At 40.6% G+C, this 21,817-nt stretch overlaps 1 protein-coding gene across 3 annotated transcripts in view; it reads left to right on the forward strand.

Moving 5' to 3' along the window:
- Window positions 1-269: 269 nt before the first annotated feature.
- The window catches only part of NCAPG (non-SMC condensin I complex subunit G), a 50,969-nt gene continuing 29,421 nt past the window's right edge, over window positions 270-21,817 (forward strand). For all 3 annotated transcript variants that reach the window (XM_070948771.1, XM_070948773.1, XM_070948772.1), the window contains exons 1-16: window positions 270-675; window positions 1,594-1,703; window positions 2,502-2,708; window positions 3,329-3,557; window positions 4,311-4,456; window positions 5,485-5,569; window positions 8,831-9,023; window positions 10,029-10,169; window positions 11,346-11,486; window positions 12,797-12,920; window positions 15,039-15,128; window positions 16,912-17,091; window positions 17,815-17,925; window positions 18,516-18,635; window positions 20,278-20,487; window positions 21,187-21,368. In XM_070948771.1, coding sequence (XP_070804872.1) covers window positions 1,596-1,703; window positions 2,502-2,708; window positions 3,329-3,557; window positions 4,311-4,456; window positions 5,485-5,569; window positions 8,831-9,023; window positions 10,029-10,169; window positions 11,346-11,486; window positions 12,797-12,920; window positions 15,039-15,128; window positions 16,912-17,091; window positions 17,815-17,925; window positions 18,516-18,635; window positions 20,278-20,487; window positions 21,187-21,368 — 2,267 coding nt within the window. In that variant the 5' untranslated portion in view covers window positions 270-675; window positions 1,594-1,595. The remainder of the gene's footprint in view (window positions 676-1,593; window positions 1,704-2,501; window positions 2,709-3,328; window positions 3,558-4,310; window positions 4,457-5,484; window positions 5,570-8,830; window positions 9,024-10,028; window positions 10,170-11,345; window positions 11,487-12,796; window positions 12,921-15,038; window positions 15,129-16,911; window positions 17,092-17,814; window positions 17,926-18,515; window positions 18,636-20,277; window positions 20,488-21,186; window positions 21,369-21,817) is intronic.

The raw sequence follows: 21,817 nt of genomic DNA on the forward strand, positions 1-21,817 counted from the left end.
AGGACATGATATAATGACAAAAAAGAAACCTTGTTTTGTTAACGGTGTTCATTATTTATTTATTTATTTACTTTTTTGCAGCATCCTCGATAGCAAAGCCGCTGGACATAGATTGTCTCGTACTTTTTCAAATTTGAAGTGAATAAAACTCAGTTCAATCCATCCGACAATGGAGTCCTCCGTGCTGAATGCCGAAATATCCGCTTTGAGGCATTTTCTGCCATAAAATAATGCATAATAGCCGCCGAAGCCTTTCTTGACGAAGTTTTACAAACTTTGAAAATGTACGAATTAGGACACTTTAACTGGAGTCACACTTCATGGCAACATAATTGGTTTGGCTCAATAGTTCAGTTCACAGCCCGGTCACCAGATTCCCGCCCACAGCCCCTGGCCTTTGCCATAACAGAGGAAGAATGATTTTAACCATGCAAAAATAACATTTTCAACCACGCATCTCTGCGCCCGTCCTTCCTCAACAACCGCGGCCGCGCCACGCGGGCGCGCTGTTGCAAAATCCAAAGGACCTCCGCCAACGGCAGCAGTTATTCCGCCCGGAACCTCCAGCCTCTCGCGAGACTCTCAGCTACAGTTGGGAACGCGCAAGATTTGAAGGCAGCCCGAGGGCGCGAGGAAGCTGGCGCGAGTGGCGGAAACAGAGATCCGTTGGCGCAGGTGAGACGGTTGGCTTTGTGGCGCTGCGCCTCCGCCGGGATCCAGCCTGCGCTGCGGTCTCTGGGCCTGAGGGTAGCAGGGGATCCTCTCCAGCCTTTCGTGGGAGCGCAGCAGGGTTCGGAGGGCGGGCGTATCCGCGGGCCTGCGGGGTTTTGGAAAGAGGCCAGAAGCGTCTCAGCAGTCCCCCCCCTCCAAACTGTCCATTAGGGGCCTCTCAGCTTAAGTAAAGGAAATACATTTCGATGCCCCTTCCATTAGTTTGTTGATGTTTCTCTGCTGCCATATTAGGATCTGGACCATTTTTAGACCCAAAACTACTGCTTTGGGTTTGGTTTCATGAAGGTCCTTTAAATTAGCTGCAACTGTTCCTGGGATCATGTGACTATCATTGGAAAGCAGTTCTGCGGCTTTGGCAGAACATGCCTATAGCCATGCCTTCTAAAACACTACCTTGGAATTAAATTTAAAGTAGTTTATAGCCTATAACAGAATTAAATCATTACTGAAGGTATTTTTCTGCCTGGGAGACTACAGATGGCCTTTGTTTTGATTTTAAGGAGTTTGACATAAGGTTAGACGTGGACCTTCTGCGATGCTTTTCTGAAAACTAGTCTCCATTATGGATTAATTTTGCTACGACTAAGCTGTCAAGATGAACTATTGTTTATTAGATAAACCAGCCATAATGGGATGAACTGTCTTCATGAAGGAAAGAATTGGAAGTAATGTCTTCCATATTTGTGTCACCTTTGGTCATTGTGTTTTCCAAATATTCACATCAAGGAAATGCACTGAACAAAGAAAACTTGCAAAAGGTGAAACACCACCAAGGCTGGGCACTGCAGAAGCAAGGAACTAGTTGATGGAATTGATACAATAGGTGTTCTTTGTTTTCCACATTTTTCCTTCTCGTTGCAGCTATGAAAGGGGAAAAGTTGTTTGATATTAGGAAGGCCTTTGAGGAAGCTCAAAAACTTCACCAAAATCAGGCCAAATTGGTGGCATCTTTAAAGCATACCTATAATGAGGTAAGTATTGTTTATCATTCCTTCTTGTGGGAGTTCCCACATTGGTTTGCAAAAGTCACTATACAATCATTCTGTTACTTATAATAAGACTTCAGATGTGAAAAACATGAAGCCTTTAAGAAAGCATGGAAAAACAAGGTGGCAAAAATGGGGAAAAATAATGAGGAAAATAGTAGTACTTGAGAACAAGAAGGTCAAAATCCTATGGGATTTTCATTTAGCCCATAATAAGTCAGACATATTTGCAATTCCAAAGAAACAGTATGGATATTTGACATTGCAGTAGCTAGAGAAAGATACCCATCAATAAGAAAGAACTAGAAAAAAAATATTGTTCAATCATGAAATTGTGTACAACTGTTTGCAATCCCATGGACCGTAGTACACCAGCCCCCCTGCCCTCCACTCTGTCCCAGAGTTTGCTCAAATTCATGTTCATTGCATCAATGACACTAACCATCTCATCTGCAATCAAGATAGCAAATGTGGAAAAACAAAGTGCTGGAATGTCTCCTAAAATTGTAGGATTATTTTGTGCTCCTCCAGTAATTGTGGAAGTAACTTCCCAGCATTCCTCATGCTGATCTATACTTCCTGGATTAGCAGAGTTATGTTGACATGTAGAAATGTCTGTTTAAAAGCCAGTTTAAGGAGAAATACTGTTGAGAAGAATATTTTGAATGGGATGTATCATTAAGAAGGTCTGCAAATGTCTTGACTGAATTCTTTGGAGTTTGACATTTGTTTGATGTATCTAGCCTTTTCTCCAAGAACTTATAATTTAATTCTTGCTCCTAGTTACAAGACAAGGACTATTTTCATGAAAAGTTTGTTCATTACCTGAAGTATGCCATGGTAATCTACAAACGAGAACCTGCAGTGGAACAAGTGATAAATTTTGTGGCCAAGTTTCTGGCTTCATTGTATAATTCGGAGAAAGAGGATGCTGAAGAGGAAGAAATGGAAAATCCCTTTCTAAATTACCTGTTCACCTTTCTCCTTGAGGTACTATATCTGCAAAGTAATAAGAAATAATTGGTACTACATAGATAAAAACTTTCATTAAAATGTGTATCCAACACCATCTGAAACTTTGAAAATAATGGCCCAATACATCTATGTGTATTAATATGATATTGTGTGTGGGGGGGAGAGCTTTATCTTTTTCTGCCTTTGTTAAGGAAAGCAGTACAAAGCAATTGATTAGTTTTTCTTAAGTTAGAGTTTCTGAAATTCATTTATACAGGAGATTCATTTGTATTCAATGTCTCTATGTTACGCTTAAATCTGTGGCTTCCACATATTTGTTCCATAAATGAAAATTGCTGTCTTTGCACAATAACCTTTGCTAAAATTGCTATCTTTAATGAAAGATTATTGTGCAGAGCATTTCTGGACAGGGGCAGATTTTCTGTGCTTAAGAAAGGGGACATAAATTAATATACATAAGGATCTGAGCATAAGGGTTGGATTTTTTGTCACTGTAAACAAAATAGTACAATTTGTACCTCAGTTACTATTGTGTGACCAGAGCTATATAAAAGCTGAAGCACAAATTTTAAAATCTATAATTGTGTATAATCATAGTAACACTGAATGCTTAAAAATATCTCTTTGTCTTTAAGTCCCACCCCGCTAACAGCAATGCAGTTAGATTTCGTGTGTGCCAACTTATTAATAAACTTTTGGGAAGTCTGCCAGAGAACGCCCAGATCGAAGATGAACTGTTTGATCAGATTAATACTGCTATGCAGCTCAGAGCAAGAGACAAAGTACCAAATGTGAGAATCCAAGCTGTGTTGGCTTTGTCTAGGCTTCAGGATCCCAAGGACGACCAGTGTCCAGTTGTTAATGGTACATTCCTTGCCAATTCGTGTGGTTTATTAAATTTATTTCTGCTGTTCTTTAAAAGAAAAAGCTGCAATATTTTAATTTTAGTATTTAATATGGCAGAAACTCATCAAACTCAGATTGTTTTTGATTTTTATTATTTTATTATATTTTGAAATTATTAATCATAGTTAACTCGGGAGGAAGGCTTTGTGGACTGGCAGTGTGAATTTATTTGTTAGATTTGTGTGCTGCCCATCTTATCTATATTCTATATGAATTAAGTGTTAAAATAGTTTCCTTAAATTTTGTTTTGTTCTCTTCATGTTGAAAGAGATGCCTAGTAGAACAAAATTGCTACCAAAAATCCTATGAATGTTGTGAATAAGTTTAAAAGGTTTTTAAAAATCTGGGGGTAAAATGTATGTTAAGATTCTCTTAACTTTTGTTATTATTTTTCTAGAAAAAGGACTTTTGTTTGTAAAGAAGGAGCTTAACTAGTAGCAAATCGGGCTCCAACAGTAGTTGGTAGTGAGCATTTCCTGTGGGAATCATCCAGCTTTACACAACGGTCAGAAGCTTTTGGCTGCAAAGAATTTATTAATAGCAATCCTATGAAGTGTGGAGCTCAAGACTGTCGTCCTGAGTTACTTAGATAGCTCCTGCTGAGCTTTAGCTAACCAAGCTTGTAAGGCTGAATGTTTTGGAGAATTTCTGCATTTCAGCTTCTCTGCACTCTGTTTTATTTATGTTGTCATAATACTTTTTTCTTCTCAGTTTACAACAGTTTAATTGAGACTGACTCCAACTCAGAAGTAAGGCGTGCTGTGTTGTCCTGCATTAGTCCATCAGTTAAAACTCTACCCAAAATTATTGGTCGTACCATGGATGTAAAAGAGACAGTCAGGAAATTAGCATATCAGGTGAATAAATATCTGGTAATGTCACTTGCTATTTATTCTCTGTGTTAAAATTATATAAACTGTTGGAGAATTTAGCTGGTAGAAGAATATGTCTTTATGTATGGATCACACTCTGTAAGAAAATACTTTAAATTTAAGAGAAATGTTTGTTTTTATCTATCAGTATCTGCAGAAAGAACTGTTCAGGTGAGCTGTGCTGAAGTGCTGAAAATCTCCTTTGGTTTTATTTGGAGATCTTTCTTTGAAATGGCCCCAAATAGATGGGGGCCAACCCCATTTTTGTACTGTTTTCTGTGGATGTAAACACATTAATATTATCATTGACTATTAAGTTAATTTCATATTGCTGAGAACTTACGAGTTGAAGTTGAGTACTGGCTATGTCACATAAATAGCCATGCTTCATCCACTGTGATTTTATATGACATTCTGGATTCTAGGTTCATCAGAAACATAAATGTTGGAATGTTATTTTATTACCTGTTTAATACGATTGCCAACCATCATACCATTCAGGTATGATATAGGTAGGAACTAGCAGAACACTCACATCAAAATATATGCCCAGTCTGTTTAAAAGAACAATCCTATCAGCCAAATCGGCTGAAGTGGTACAGCTAACAAATCTTCATTCCTGGGCTTGGATTTATGCACTGGTTAAAAAGATTCTCTATTAATAGCAACTTTTGAGCATCAACTTTTGAAGATCTTAGGGGTTCATTTTGAGGGCACAAAGTCACCATAAGAATACATGATTTATTTTTAAATGGCAGGATACAATAAAACAGCTATGGTCTTAAGTTGCATTTTAGTCAGTGTATTGGGATGTAGTTGTTTTTTTTTTTTCTCAAAAAAAGGCAGTTTTGCAGAATGTCTTATTCTACAGTTGTGTTAGCTTTGTGACTTGTCTGTTTACAGTTTCAGAGGCAATTGCCAGTTGTGTTGAGTATCCTTCAGTGTATTTGTCTTTATATGTTATTAATCCATATTATTCAAAGGAAAAATTATGTGAAAATATTTTTTTAAAGGTACTGGCAGAAAAAGTTCATGTCAAAGCTTTGACAATAGCCCAGAGAGTAAAACTTTTGCAGCAAGGACTTAATGATAGATCAGGTAAAATGTTTTCATTTTAATTTAAATGTTTTAAAGCAGTTTTCTTTTTTCCAATACATGCTTAATATATGTCTAGATACTGATGGGAGACAGGATTCCAATTTAAAACAACTTGGGATGTTCGTACCATGTTTCCCTGAAAATAAGATCCTGTCTTATATTTTATTTGGCCTTATTGCCATGCGCTCAAAAGCCTGATTGGGCTTATTATCAGGGGATGTGTTATTTTGGGGGAAACAGGGTAGGATTAATAATACTGTGTGTCCCTGAAAATAAGACCCGGTATTATATTTGCCACCAAAAAAGGCACCAGGTCTTATTTTGGGGGAATGTCTTCCACTGACTCACTTCATGGCAGTGGCACCGACAGCCCAGGCCAGCAGTAGCCTGCTGCCAGCTCACTTCTTCTGCTGCCGCTTGCCGCCAGTTGCAGAAGTTGCCCCCAACCTCCATTTTGCCTTCAGGAAAGGCCTCTGCACCTGAGAAACGGGCTCCGGATTGATGCACTCGGGTTTGTTTCACCATCAGAAGCCTTCAAGGAAAGGCCTCTGGAACAGATAAAAGAGCTCTGGATCAATCGGTTCACCTCTGACAGCGAAATGAGGCCGGGAGGACACTGCGCGTGTCAATCCGGAGCCTGTTTTGCCTGCAGAAACCTTTCCTGAAGGCCTTTGATGGCGAAACAAGGACGGGGGGGGGGGGGACACCACATGTGTCAATCCGGAGCCCCTTTCTCGGCTGCAGAGGCCTTTCTTGAAAGCCTCTGATGGCAAAAAAGAGGCTGGGGGCAACACATGCGAGCGATGGTAAGCGGCCGCAGAAGAAGTGGGCCGGCAAGGCGAGGCAGGTGTTGGGGTATGCGAGGCCTGGCTGCAACTGTCTGAAGGTAAGCAGCTCAACCCTCCCCTCCCCATCCTTGCTTGATTTTTACTTGTGCGCCTTGCCCCACCCCGTGCAACCAGGTGCAGGAGAGTGGGTGGGGTCTTAACTTTGGCTTATTTTGGGGGTATGACTTATATTGGGCGCACATGTAAAAATCAAGCTAGGGCTTATTTTTGAGATAGGGCTTATTTTCAGAGAAACACAGTAGTCAATTCAGAACTTACCATGTTTTCCCTGCAAATAAGACATCCTGAAAATAAACCCTAGCCTGATTTGTAAGTATGCCCCAATATAAGCCCTACCCCCAAAATAAGCCCTAGTGAAGATCGTCATCAGTTGGGTGTGTGTGTGTGTGTGTTGGGCATGGCCAGCACAGGAGGTGGTGAGTGTACGGGGGCCGACGGTGTCTGGCAGCAGCCATGGGCAAGCAGAGAGACAGTGGGAGAGAGTGGGCGGGTATGACAGATGTATGAACTTCCCAAACACTTAGACCTACGGGCAGAAAATAAAACAATGGGAAAAAAAGTAAGTAATGGGAGGATATTCTTGCTTCTGAGTATACCAATTCAGAAGCTCACATATATTGAACGCCTGAGTCAAACTGTAAACCCCCATCGGCTGAGAAGGGGCAATGAAGCTAGAGGAGAAAACCTATCCTCCTCCCTCCCCCACACGCCCTAAGGCCTGGGAACAGCCAACGACCACCTGCCCAACCACTTGTCATCTCACAAACAAGGGCAGCGATCCATGAGATGTTTAGCACGGCGGCTCCTTCCCTTCTCCGGTCACCTTATGGAGGCTTGGACCCTTCCCTCCCCACCAATATGACTCCAGTGGCCAGGTCTTGGTGCCTGTGCGTGAGAGGGTGCAGGATAGTGGCACTTAGTGGCAGCGTAGTGGCGGGATCAACAATGTGGGTAAAGTGCCACCCTGAGCTCAGCCTGGAGCTGACTCAGCCTCTTAATCACTGCCTTTTGTTCCATCTCTCTGGGTACCTGGAGGTGTTTCTGGCACACTCTCCCCAGTCCCGACCCTCCTGTGGCACCAAGCAACCTCACCACCAAGGCCCCTCTCCCCAGCCCATCCTGGGCTGCCTGGTGGGCTGCTCCTGCTCTCAGCTGCCCTGTTGGGCTGCTCCTGCCTGGCGCGGGGCCAGTCACCCAGATCTATGGCCTCCGGAGTGCCTTCCCCTGCTGCTGGCCTGCCAGGGTCCATTCACCAGTGGTGGCCAGTGGAGCCATGCCATTGATTGATTGATTGATTGATTGATTGATTGATTGATTGGTTCGATTTATATGCCGCCCTTCTCCGGAGACTCAGGGTGGCTTACAATGCATTAAGCAATAGCCTTCATACTTTTGTATATTCATGCTTAGTAGGGCTTTAGGCCCCCCCCTACGTGGTATTCTTTTTTATACAAAGTCAGCTTATTGCCCCCACAATCCGGGTCCTCATTTTACCTACCTCAAAAGGATGGAAGGCTGAGTCAACCTTGAGCCTGGTGAGATTTGAACTTGCAGTAATTGCAGGCAGTGGTGCTACTTAACAGCATGCCGCTTCGCCCACCATCACCTTCGGGCTGCACCCTTCCGCTGCCCTGCATTGATTCGGTGGGTGTCTGGCAGACGGAGGGAGGCAATTCCATCCCCCCCCCCAGCCTGGCCTCATCTCGTGGTGGCACTGCCCCTCCAGCCAGGCTGGGCTGGGTGAAAGACAAGGCAGTGGCAGCAGAGCAGCTGCAGGTGAGGTACAGGCTGAAGGGAGCCATGGGCAACCCTATGCACAACCAGCACAAGAGCATGGCTGTGGGCTGGACAGAGACAGCCAAAGGGCTAGATAGTACCTATTTCTGGTGTAGATGAATATAGGAGCCTTTAAGGCAGGAGAAACATGAATTTAGCCTTGGAAGAGAAAAAGACATAAGACTCAAAAGGACCCCACCTTGATTCTGTTGGGTATAAAAGGGGACAAAGAGAAACATATTCAGGCTTTAAAGATTCATTAACATCATCAAATGAACCACCATAGTCATTAAGAGAATCACATGGTGGTTAAGTTTATGTGGGCTCCCTCCCCATTAATTTTGTTGGAAGCTCTCTGGGAATGCTGCAAATCGTGATCATGTGACCACAGGACACTAACTGCTGTAAATTTGAGCCAGTTGCCAAGCACCCAAATTGCAATCATGTGGGAGTGGTGTGACAGTCGTAACCTCCAGGATGGTCTGTAAGTCACTTTTTAGCACCATCATAACTCTCTTTCTCTCCCTCCCTCCCCCCTCTCTCCCTCCTTCCCTCCTCTCTCTCTCTCCCTCCCTCTCTCTCTCTCATTTATGTATGTATGTGCATCTGATGTGGAATTCATTACTGTCTCTAATAGAAAGCGTGAAAGAAATGGTACAGAAACAACTTCTCCAAGCTTGGTTACATCTAGTTGAAGGAAATGTCTTAGAATTGCTCCATCATCTGGATGTGGAGAGTTGCCCTGAAGTGGGTGTTCTAGCTCTTAATGCTATGTTCCTGCTGTCTCCCCACCAGGATCTGATTAAAAATTTTTCCGAACTTGATGACAGGTAGGAATAATACAGCTGTGGCTGTCTTTTTACCTGGGTCAGAGTAATATATACTCTCTAGTAGGAACATAAGGTAGTCTTCTACTCTAAAATTGTATCCCATGATGCTTCAGTTGGATTTAGTAGCTGTTTGTTTTTAATGCACCCATAATTTCCTGCCCATATTCTTCATGAAATTTGTGCAACCATGTGTTTTGAGCATTCCTATGCCAAAGTTTCTGAACCTTAGCAACTGTAATATGTGTAGATTTCAACTCCCAGAATTCCCAGCCAGCAATGCTGATATTTGTCTTTTAAAAATGTATACAAAATTAATTCTCCCAACATGTTACCAAAATACTATTAGGTCTTCTTGTAGTGGTAGGTTCAGAACGCCCTCGAATAATCAACCATAACTTAAGGTTTAAACGTGTTGCATGAATCAACCAATTGTGATATGTTTATTTTTTAAAAAAGGTTAAGCTCATGAAACATGCATATAAAGGAAATGGACTGGGAAATGAGTTATAATTGGAGAATATGTTTCTAAATCTATACAGTGTCATATTTTACTTTTATTTGTTTTTATTAGTTCTTAGTTCAGCTCTTGTAGTGGGACTAAGTTTGTTTATTTATATAGCAATCAAACATAGGTTTATAGGCTCATTTTGTTGATTTTTTAATTTTGCTATATTATAGATTATATAAATCACCAAATCTTGCTAGTTTATAGTGGATATAAAAGAAACACAAAAATAAATAAACAGGCAAATATTAGAGAACAAAAACTTTTTTCTTTAATTTTTCATCAACAGTATACTCACATGACATTATTTCTTAAAGATAAATATCAAAACGTATTATGTTTCAGAAACTTATTTTAATGTAAATGTTTGGTTTTCATAGGTATATTAGCTTGCGGTAATTGCTTTCTGAAATTTCCTGGTTTATATAATTAACACAAGAAAAGAATTGGGGTTTTCTTTTTATGGAAACTTGATAGCGCTCAATGTGCTTCATTTGAAGGAAAACCATTCCAATAGAAAAACTGACTGCAGAGAGTGCCTTATATTGGAAAGCTCTTTGTGAGCACTTGAAATCCAAAGGAGAAGAATTCTTAGAAGAATTCTTGCCAGAGCCTGCTATCTATGCGGATTATCTGTTGAGGTAAATTAACATAATTAATTCAAAAATTGCAATGTCAGTTCAATATGCTTTAATCTTACAGTTATCATTCTTACTAGTATTGGTGTTAAGGTTCTCTGATGACATTTTAGAATAAGCATTTTGGAATAACTGATTTTTAGAAGATATGTTAATAATGAAGGTATCTGATGGGCAGGAGATGCTGCAGAAATAATAAGGGAATTAAAGCAGATTGGTTGAGTTGTGTAATCAGATTCACAGTACCATGCTGTGTAAAGGAGAAATTTTTTCAGATGTCTTGTGATTTTGCGTTGTCCATCTAAAAATTTCTAAATATTCAGCCATTGACAAAATTCAGGAGAAAATCCAACACCACATTGCTGTCTGTGGGAAGTGTGTTGAGCTGTAGTTTGAAAGGGCTGTGAATTAATACAACAGTCTGGGATTGGCAAGTAGATAAATCTTAGTCCCTTTTGACCAGTGGTGAAATCTAAAATTTGTTATTACTGGTTCTATGGGCGTGGCTTGGTGGTGGTGGGGTAATGTGACTGGGTGGGCGTGGCCAATTTTTTTTTCTTTTAAAACCATTTTTTCTGCAATCTCTTCGGCCAAAGAGGTTGTAGGAAAAAAAATGCCTTTAAAAGCCTCTGATGATCCCAGCTGAGTTGCCTGATCGGCAGAGGCTTTTTTTCTTTTAAAAGCCTTTGCTGATTAGGCAACTCAGCTTGGATCGTCAGAGGCATTTAAAAGAAAAAAAACCTCTGCCGATCAGGCAACTCAGCTTGGATTGTCAGAGGTTTTTAAAAGAAAAAAAGCCTCTGCCGATCACGCAACTCAGCTTGGATGGTCAGAGGCTTTAAAAAAAAAAGCCTCTGCCGATCAGGCAACTCAGCTGGGATCATCAGCTGACGATCCTTTTGATGATCCCAGCTGAGCTGCACAATCATCAGAGGCTGCTTTTTTTACTTTTAAAAGCATTTTTTCCGCCGAAGAGGTTGTAGAAAAAATGCTTTTAAAAATTAAAAGAAAAAGCCTCTGATGATTGTGCGGCTCAGCTGGGCATGGGGGGGGGCAGGGATTTTTGCTACCAGTTCTCCTAATCACCCACCTCCATCGCTACCGGATCAGGCAATCCGGTCCGAACCGGGAGCATTTCACCCTTGCTTTTGACAGAATAATCATTTTCTTATCCTTAAGCTACTTTCAAAGCATTCCAGTACTCAATCAGGAAGAAAAGGAAGATCTGGCCTGCATTGAGCAATTGATGACCAAGGAATTTATAGGTCAGCAGTTAATTCTAATAATCGGTTGCATGGATATCACCGAAGAAGGAGGCAGGTAAGACTCTGTAAAAAAACAACAACCCATGCAATTGTTCTATGCAATTGTGAGGGATAATTTTTTTTTTTACAAGATATATTTTAAAATGCGTATAGAAAGGAACAGGTTGACTTGGAGGGATATAATCTGATGATATCCATTTGAGCAAACCAAGTTAACATATTAACATGAATTCAAGTGGTTTGTAAATTTTCCACTCATAGTTGTTTTGAGCCAAAGGGGTAGAGTACTTCTTGCAATCACATGATATAAATGTTTTATAGTAAAAAATAAAGTAATGGTTGCATTAATTTTAAAAATGGGGGAGAATCTGGGAGACAGCAGGAATGAGTAGCATCTGGTCTGAGATGTCTATAGGTCAGTGGTGGGTTGCTCCCGTTTCGCACCAGATTGGGCGAACCGGTAGCGGCTGTGGCGGGTGGCTCCGCACACCTGCCCAGACGCTTCTGTGCATGTGCAGAAGCACGTGCACAAGCAAACCGGTAGCGATGGGATTTGGAATCCGCCCCTGCTATAGGTGGTCTAAAAACAGGTCTTCAGAACCTCAGTTGCATACCTCATCTACAGTGAAGAGGGTGATGTTGCTTTTTCCATGTAGAGAAAACATGCCTTAGGTTGTCAACAATACAATCTCCCAATACTTCTCTGCTTGTGTTCCTTGTCAGGACCCAGGGGTTCATATAATGACATTAACAATTCATGCTTGACATTTTTTTTCATTGGGATTTATATTTTTGAGGCCCATTCCCTAGTGTTATCCAGTCCTTTGGAAGGACAACAGGGAAAATTGCTGTTCAATTTAGATCCTCCTCTCTCAGAGAATCATCAGATGTTGAGGGAAAGGATCATCCAGAAAAAATGGATTCAAAAATATAAATGGAGCAGAGAGTAGGCGAACATCAAGAGAAATAGTTGAGATTTAAGAATAACCAGTTGACCATCTAGTCTGGGCATTTGTAGTCCAGCCGCAGAATATTTTGATTCTAAAATGTTTCCCTTTTCCCAGAATTTCAGGGAGTGAGAGCTGGAGTGTGTAGTAGAAGCAGATAGCATTGTAGCCAAATACTGTAAGCTTTCTTCTCTGTTTCAGTCTGAGCTTGTCTCTTAAGTCTTGCAGGGGAAGGGTTTTTCCATGTTTTACAATATTCCTAAACAGAGAAGAAACCACAATTGTAACATTTGGGATTTGAAAGTTTGTTCATTAGCAGGAAATAGTGATGTCCATATATCAGGAATACACGCACCAACCCACCCCCAATAATGATTCCTTGGATTTTAAACTCAAAAAAAGTATATATTTTTTAAAGGAAGAAAATGCTGAGTGTCCTACAAAAAATTCTTTTGATTCCAACTACGTCAGCATCTCTTGTATCCCATCTTATGGAAAAGTTGCTCTGCCTTTTGAAGGATGATGAGCGAAGAATCCAGATGGTATGTTCTTGTGGTATATATGCAACCGTACAAAAGTTCTTTCGTATGGTATTCAACTTTGAAAGTTTAATCCTTTAAGGAAGTCTTCAGAGCAATTGTGTTAACCGAAGTACCTGTTTTGAATCCATTTCTCCTTTGTAAATAGTTTACTTTCTTTGGATGTTAAAAAAAGTCAGTTGAATAGAATTGTCCCTGACAAGTTTTGAATGTAAATATTCATACATTTAGAAAAATTACAGAATACAGAATAACAGAGTTGGAAGGGACCTTGGATGTCTTCTAGACCAGCGGTCACCAACTGGTGGTCCGTGGACCACTGGTGATCCGTGAGAAAATTTTGGTATTCCACAGAAAAATTATTTGCATTTTTTTATATTGTACTAAATCAGAGGTCCTCAAACTACGGCCCCTGGGACAGATATGTGCAATGAACGTTTGTGTTGCTGCAGAGAGCCTCCCCCTTCTTGTGTGAGTCGGAGGGGGGCAGAAATTCCGACTTGGGGTCTGCTTCAGCCTCCTGATGAGGGTCTTTGGGTGAAGGCTGGAGGGAAGAGCTGCTGATGGCAAAGAACGGAGGGCCTTGTTCCAGTGGGACTGCATCATGGTCTGGAACTGGCTGACCATCTCAGCCTGCTGAGCCTCCAGGTGCTCAGCCTTGCATTCCTGCAGGTCTTCCCTCTGCTTGGAAAGCCTATGCTCCTAATCCTCAGTGAGGTGCTTCTGCTGAGCCTCCTTCTTGGTCAGATTCACTTTGAACTGAGCCAGCTGTTTTGCCAACTCTTTCCCGTGGTGGCTGCTTAGCTCCAAGAACTGTTTCCTGTTGGGGCCCTAAGGAGCCCGGGTAGGCAGGCAAGGCATGGCTTGGAGGGAAGGGGCGAGTAGAGGCCGGCGAGGCGCCCCTTGACGTGAGTGACATCAAGTTGGCCACACCCATCCAGTCACATGACTACCTAGCACACCCACTCAGCCAGTCATTAGGCCGATCATATTAGTGGTCCGCGGGATTTAAAATTATGAATTTAGTGGTCCCTGAGGTCTGAAAGGTTGAGGACCCCTGTTCTAGACCAACCGCTCGTTCAAGCAGGTGACTCTATACCCTGGGCCACGGATTGGCACTGGTCCACGGCTTGCTAGGAATTAGGCTGTGCAAGTAAGCAAAGTCCCATCTGTGCACGCATGGGACCTAGTCAACATGAAACCCCCAGCTCCACCCTAGTCCACAGAAAAACCGCCCTCCACAGAACCAGACCCTAGCACCCAAAAGGTTTGGAGCCGCTGTCTTATACCATTCCGGACAAGTGGTTGTCTAATTTTTTGAAAACCTCCAACAATTGCTTAACGGATTGTAAGCCGCCCTGAGTCTCCGGAGAAGGGCGGCATATAAATCAAATTAAAAAAAAAATAAATGGAGCACCCATGATTTCCGGTGACAAGCTGTTCTCACTGTCAGGAAATTTGTCTTTATTTCTATTTTGGTTCTCTCTTTGATTAGTTTCCATCCATTGCTTCTTGTTCTGCCTTTAGTTGCTTTGAAGAATAGGTTGATCCCTTCTTTTCTGTGACAACCCCTCAGATATTGGAAAATTGCTATCATGTCACCCCTTTTGAAAAGCTTGGCTAGTTTGCAAGTATGAGTGATCAACTAGATTTTTCTACACATAATCTCACCATATCATATTTGTTTGCCCCCTCAACAGATGAGAGACACTACTAGTTTTCCTCCCAGTACTAAAGGTTTATATTCCTGATTTGGAAATCAAACTAGATAGGCTCAAGACCACCATGCTTGTTCTTCCTCATTGAAAAGTCAACATGGGAGAGAATTTGGGGGCACAGAGGTCCAACATGGTTTTAGGATGCTCAAAATAAGTTTTACTAAACTTTTACTGATCCTTCTAAGGATCAAGGAATGCTATTTTCCTCAAAAGCACCAGCAATGAGAAGGCTTCACATGAACTTTTGTGGCTGTGTAAATATTAGGGAGATTTCTTTTAATTATATAAGTTTCTCCCAAAGGACCTCCAGAAATGAGTATTGTTTGTTTAGCTTTATGACAGGAATAAAATAAGTTTGCCAGACTTGTTTCAATTTCAAGTTGGTGCTTATTTACATTTTCAGGTTGCTGAAATAATTTCAGAGGCACGGGAAACCATTATGACAGTAGACAAGCAGCAAGATGCAAGTGAGATAAGAAAACAAGAGCTTAAGGTATGGAGAGATTGTGCCACTTCTTTAGTAATTTATTTTTTTTAAAAAAATGAAAGAACTATAACTGAATTATTGCATTTTTTCCTGCAGCTTCTGAAAAATCTGAATGTTATTTCTCAGAAATGCAGAGAATTAAATTAATAGGATTGGAGAGGGCAAATTTTCAAATTCTTTTTTATAAATCTTGATAAAGATGGCAGTTGATTTTGATTTCCTCTGGTGTATGTAAGTACAAGTTGAAATAGAAGAAAATAAAATAGAAAGATGGAGAGGGTGTTCAGGAGGCCTCCTTCGTTGAGGACACCTTCTAGCACATTGGGTTCATCTCCCAGCTGCAAGGAGAGCCTTGGCTATTGTTGTGTACATCCTGTTAACCTCAGTGTTAGTTTGAGTTCCCTTCACCAAGCCACCCTTGCACTCGCTTTGAAAAGGGCAGTTGATCCAGATCATGGTGACCAAGTTGTAGGGTGGATCACCTGGCCATGGACATGTGCCCTCCATTGAATCAATATTTGGCTGCTCATTAGCTGAGCCAAATTGAGATTTGCTTTTGCACAGGGAGTGCTCTAAAACTATATTAAATAAGATGTTACCATTAGTTTTCTTAGTCTTTTCAAAATGGTAAGCTCAACTGTTGTATTGTCCACTGAAATGGTTACTCTCTGAAATGGTTTTTTTTTTTTTTTATTACTTGAAGACTTCCTCATCCAGGTCTTTGCTGAGAAACCGGTGAACAGTTTTTGTATCTACTTTAGTTTCTTTTCCTCCCTTTTTTATATTGTTTTAAAACACCTTTATTATATACTTTACTGTGTTTTATTTTATTTGTATCCTACTTTATATATGCTATTGTATGCTACTTTATATCTTACAAAGTATTTCAAAGGACTATTTTCACTGAGAGAAGCACGAAGTCATATGAAATGATGGTATTTTTAATATTCATGTTGCATAGATTTCATACCAGTAGAGGTTCCTGATTCAGATTCTGATGAGGTAACAGTATTTATCCAATCTTAGTTGATTTCAGGAGCTGAGAAGCATTTAGTTCTTTTGATATGAGCATGGGAGACCAGAAAATTCCAAGCTTATGGACTAGATTGGAAAGACAAAAAATACTTTTTGCAAGTAGGCAGTGATAGAATTAATTAATTAATTAATTAATTAATTAATTAATTAATTAATAATTAATTTTTCAATTTATATACCGCCCTTCTCCCTAAGGACTCAGGGCGGTGCACAGCCAGAATTAAGAACATGAACTACAAATATTAAGAACAATTAAAATATATATAAATTTGGCCCAAAAATTTTAAAATCACAAACCAATTAAAACATTTAAAAAATTTAAACATTTCTTCTTAAGCCAGCCCGGCTTGCTGGAAAAAGTGGGTTTTAAGGGCACGGTGGAAGGCATTGAGGTCTTGGATTCTCCTTATCTCTGGGGGCAACTGATTCCAGAGGGTAGGTGCCCCCACAGAGAAGGCTCTCCCCCTGGGGGTCACCAGCCTACATTGTTTGGCTGATGGCACCCTGAGGAGGCCCTCTCTGTGGGAGCGCACGGGTCGATGGGAGGTCATTGGTAGCAGCAGGCGGTCTCGAAGATAGGCCCTATGCCATGGAGCGCTTTAAAGGTGATAACCAACACCAATTCATTGCCACTGTCAAGAAAATGGGATGCATGCAGGAATCAGCAGTCAGGGTGATTGAGATGTCTGCTTTTTGTAAAAGCCATAATATAATACCCAGTATCTCCAGGGCATAATTTCTGTTTTCTTTCCAGCTGGCAGAAATAAAAGTGAAACTCATGGAAGCAAAGGATATTCTGGAGAAGTGCATAGCCATGCAAGACTTCAGCCATGCTTCTGTGTTAAAGGAGAAGATTATAGAGCTGGAAGGTATAAAGAGTGGCTTGTTGAAAGAGGCGGAAGAATCCGAAACTAAAGAGATATGCATGGAAAAGGTTCTGTATTTTACACTTCTAGTCTTTTCAGTGTTTTCACATTTACATGTTAAGAACTGTGTATGTGATGAAATGTCTTTTTTCAAACTGTGTTTGAAATGGCTTTTTAGAAGAGGAAGAGAATATTTGTAGTTTGGACTTGAACTGTGAAGTCCTTGATGTGGAGTACTTCAGCACTGAAGATATTATTTAGTTAGGTAATGAAATGTCTTGAAGAAAACAATCAAGCTCAGAAAACAGCAAGGATTCCACAGGAAGAGAAACCTGAAAATCCTACTATGACCTCTGATGCTAATGATCCCTATTAAAAAAGAAATGACCCAGCATATTTCTGTATCTACCTATGTACAATACCTAGTTTTCTACACATGGGTTATTTCTCATGTACAAGGGCTAGGAAAAAAATCCAAACTCTGTATCATTGCAGAACAAAACTAGATGTGAAATATGGGAATTAGAGTAATTGTTGCTGGAAGGAGGCTCTTGCTTTGGAACAATCTGCAACTAGAAAGGATCTTAAGATGGCCCATAGATTGAGCAGACCATTTTCTTCAGTTGGAGTCAATGATAAATATAGGGTCAAATTTTGCTTGATTTCCTGTAGAAACAAATTGTTAATTCTGCTAAATGCTGCTCACTTTTGTTCTTGGTTACTAGAAAGCATCATAGATATTTGGACAGACCGAAATCCTGAACTAAACTATGATACTTTTATTTTAAAAGAGTGATCCAGAAACACTTCTGAAGTGTTTGATGATGTGCAACCAACTTCTGAAGCAGATCTCACTTTCCAAAGGGTTAGGACCTACACTGGATGGAATAATTGAATCCCTGGTATGTGGCAACCTTATGATATATATCACAATATAGAAGATCTGTGCTGAGCAGGAACAGGTATATGTGGTCTCGAGTACTTTTTTCTATCTCAGGTAGCTATTCTTGTTCTGCATTTTATTGTGCATGTATATCCACAAGAGACAGCTAAGGACCAAAAATGAATTAGCTTGAACTGGATAGAATTTCACCTTGCAGGCACTTCACACAGCTTTTCTACTTCAGCCCTCCATTGGATTACACATGGAATCAGTTTTAGTTTCTGAGCAGTTCCAGGTTTTATATCAGTTAGAGATTCACTATTTTTCCATTTATGAAGTTAGATCGTGTCCTTTTCTTATATAGTTCTTTCAAACAAATCTGAGCAAACCATCTGTCTACTTGACCACCAGTGTGAGCGTTTGTTAAAATCAGTTCATGCTTTTTTGTTTGCAAAAGCATCCTCAAGAGGAGGTTAAAGAAGTTTGCCCCTCCATCCTGGCTTTTTAAACATCCCCTGTGGTTATCCTGATCTCTTCAGTTACCAATATATCTTAGCTAGCAAGCAGCTCTCTTTTGATCAATATGTCTTACTATGTTTGTTCTTCTAGATAATCCCAGGAATTACTAATATCCATCCTGCTGTGCGAAACATGGCGGTGCTGTGCTTGGGCTGCTGTGGCCTGCAGAGCAAGGAGTTTGCAAGTCAGCGCCTCACTTTGCTGTTGCAAGTAAGTAGGTTTCAGTTCTCATGAAATGTCTGATAGACATTGGGAACCCTGAGGAAAAAGAGTTCCTGTTGCCACAGGTATTCTTGAGTCCAAAAGAGTAGTAAAATGTGTGAAGGGGGCCCAGAGAAACTCCACTTTGCTTTCAGTAGGCATAAATTGATTTGGTTGGCTTTCAAGTTCAGTGTCAGGTCCTGCAATGCTGGCGAACTAAGCAAAACATTAGTACCTTGGAAAGATCTTTGTTGCTAGGAGAGTCTGATGTACCAGACTCTTTAAAACCTATCAAGTAACACTCCAAATAACCTATTGTAATTAAAGGGAAGTTACTTAGAGTCTCTTTCTCACACTTCTTCCCTCCTGGGATTGAGAGATCTGTCTCGTGAGTAGATGGGAGCCACTACGTTGGCATCCTGGAATTTTAAAGAAGGACCAGTGTTGCTTTATACAGAGGCAAGTGGATGGGTGGGCTGCAGAAGAATAGTCAGCTTGTAGAAAACATTTGCCATTTACAATTGGCCACAAGTTCTATGTAATGATCTTGCTGGGAATTATAACTGGGAAGTGGAACTTCTAACTAAAAAGAAGGCAAACCTGGACCACCAAAATGCTGCAAACAGCTGTGGTCTTCATTTCCTACCTTCTCACTTTCACATTCTGTTTAAAATAAATCCTATGTAGGAAAACTCATACTTTTCAATTGTAGCATCAGCATCTATTCAAGGCCTGATGTTCTGAATGTTGGAATTGAAACATTGGAAACATTTCTTTCAATTGCCCTACATCAGGAGTCTCCAAATTTGGCAACTTTAAGACTTGTGGACTTCAACTCCCAGAATTGAATTTTGGGAGCTGAAGTCCACAAGTCTTAAAAGTTGTCAAGTTTGGAGATACCTGTCCTATATCCATGGTAGAACATATTCTGGAGGGTGTAATACAGGGTAGAGTAGTTTCCTAGGGTTGGGGCTGTGACTTGTTCCCTCAACCCAGGGGTGGGCAAATGTGGCTCTTTTACAACCTGTGGTCTTCAACTCCAGAATTCCTGAGCCAGTTTGGCTGTGTCAGGTTGAAGTCCACAGGTTGTAAAAGAGCCACATTTGCCCACCCCTGCCTCAACCAGTTTGAGGCTGCAGAGGCATTAGCAAAAGGGGTTGATTGGGAAACAACTGAAAAAGATTTGTGTGGGGGGCGGGCGCTAAGGATGGGAATAGAAGAAAAAAGATAAAACTCCAATTTCTATTCTGAAATAACTTTCCAGATAGCCAAACTGCTGGCAACATTTCTTGGCAGTATGACCAAATGCTGACTGCCCAGTTCTAGGCTACTTTGAGGGTCTGTGGTTGGAGTATTGAAACACATGGAAGCTCCTTGTGTATTGGAAGTCCCCTGCTTCAGTTTCTATCTTCAATTTTTACATTTCACTAGAAATTGGCTATTTTGCTTCTGTCTTGATTGCATGCTTGAAGGAACATGCAGGTTTTGAAAAGGCCATTCGTCAACTTCAGATTTATAGCCTAATTTGGAACTGCTTTAAAGAGTCTGAGAAGCGGGTCAAAGTGGCTTTTTTTTAATGGCTCAACCAATGAATTATAGTTTAAATTATATGAATTCATAGGTCCTGTTTGGTCTTTCTAATCCTATTCAGGTATTGCAAATTGATGAAATGAAGGTAAAATTGAGTGCTTTAAAGGCACTGTTTGACCAGGTAATGATATTTGGAATAGAACCATTCAAAGACAGAAAAGTTCAAACTGGAAATGAAGAAAATGAGGGTGAGAAAACTAAGGAAACAGAAGAAGAAACAGCTACCACTCACAACCTTCTTCAGCTTCTTTCTGGGTTTCTAGATAGTGAGGTATGATTGAAACTAGCAAATACGGATGTAAATTTTAATTTCATGTGTGGAAGAATATAAAGAGAAAATTTGAGCAAAGTATTTCCCTGACTGGTACTAGCAACATAAAAAATGCATGAAAAAACTAAGAATGCTAACAATGTCAGTTATACATCACTCATCTGATGAGAGACATGTTGAAATAATCATGAGAGCTTTTTTAATTGCTTCAGCTTAACAACTTCTAGTGACTGTTCAGAGGTATAACTGCACTGAAAAAAGTGACTTATAACTGATTTTCATACTTAAATTGCAACATCCCCATGGTCACATGATCAGAATTCGAGCACTTGGCAATTGGCATGTATTTATGACCATTGCAATGTCCTGGGGGCATGTGATTGCCATTTGTGACCTTCCCATCCAGCTTCCAACAAGCATTGTCAATGGGGAAAGCCAGATTTGCCTAATGACCACATGATTCACTTAACAACTGCAGTGATTTGCTTAATAACTGTGGCAAAAAAGGGTTGTAAAATGGAGCAAAACTCACTTAACAATTGCCTTGCTTAGCAATGGAAATTTTGGGCTCAGTTGTGATTGTAAATTGAGGACTATCTTTAAATGCAGTCTTGCAGAAAGAAACTTAGGGTAGGTGTTGCAGCTCCAATTTCCTGTGGAATAATTACTGGAATACACTTGTGTAAATCTCTTCTCCAGTTTTCAGAACTTAGAACTGAGGCTGCTGAGGGACTGGTGAAGCTCATATTTTCTGGCCGGCTAATCAGTGCTAAGCTTCTTTCTCGACTGGTTTTGTTGTGGTATAATCCAATGACAGAAGAGGATACACGTCTCCGACATGCCTTGGGAGTTTTTTTCCCTTTATTTGCATATTCAAATAGGTATAGTCTGTGTATTTGTATATATCTGTGTGTAGTTTCTTTTTCTATACAGGTAGTCCTCCACTTACAACAGTTCATTTAGTGACTGTTCGAAGTTACCATGGCACTAAAAAAAAATAACATGACCATTTTTCACACTTATGACCATTGCAGCATCCCCATAGTCATGTGATCAAAATTCAGACACTTGGTAACTGACTCATATTTATGACAGTTGCAGTGTCCTGGGGTCATGTGATCACCTTTTGCCACCTGACAAGCAAAGTCAATGGGAAAACCAGATTCACTTAACAATTGTGTTACTAACAACAACTGCAGTGATCTACTTAACTGTGGCAAGAAAGGTCGTAAAAGGAGCCTTGGTGGTGCAGCGGACTAAAGTGCTGTTAAGTAGCACTTAATTGCCAGCTGCTGCAATTACTGAGAGTTCAAATCTCACCAGGCTCAAG

This window comes from Pituophis catenifer, unplaced genomic scaffold, assembly GCF_029215685.1.
Source record: "Pituophis catenifer annectens isolate HBS135680 unplaced genomic scaffold, rPitCat1.0.hap2 SCAF_8, whole genome shotgun sequence".
NCBI classification, from domain to species: domain Eukaryota; kingdom Metazoa; phylum Chordata; class Lepidosauria; order Squamata; family Colubridae; genus Pituophis; species Pituophis catenifer.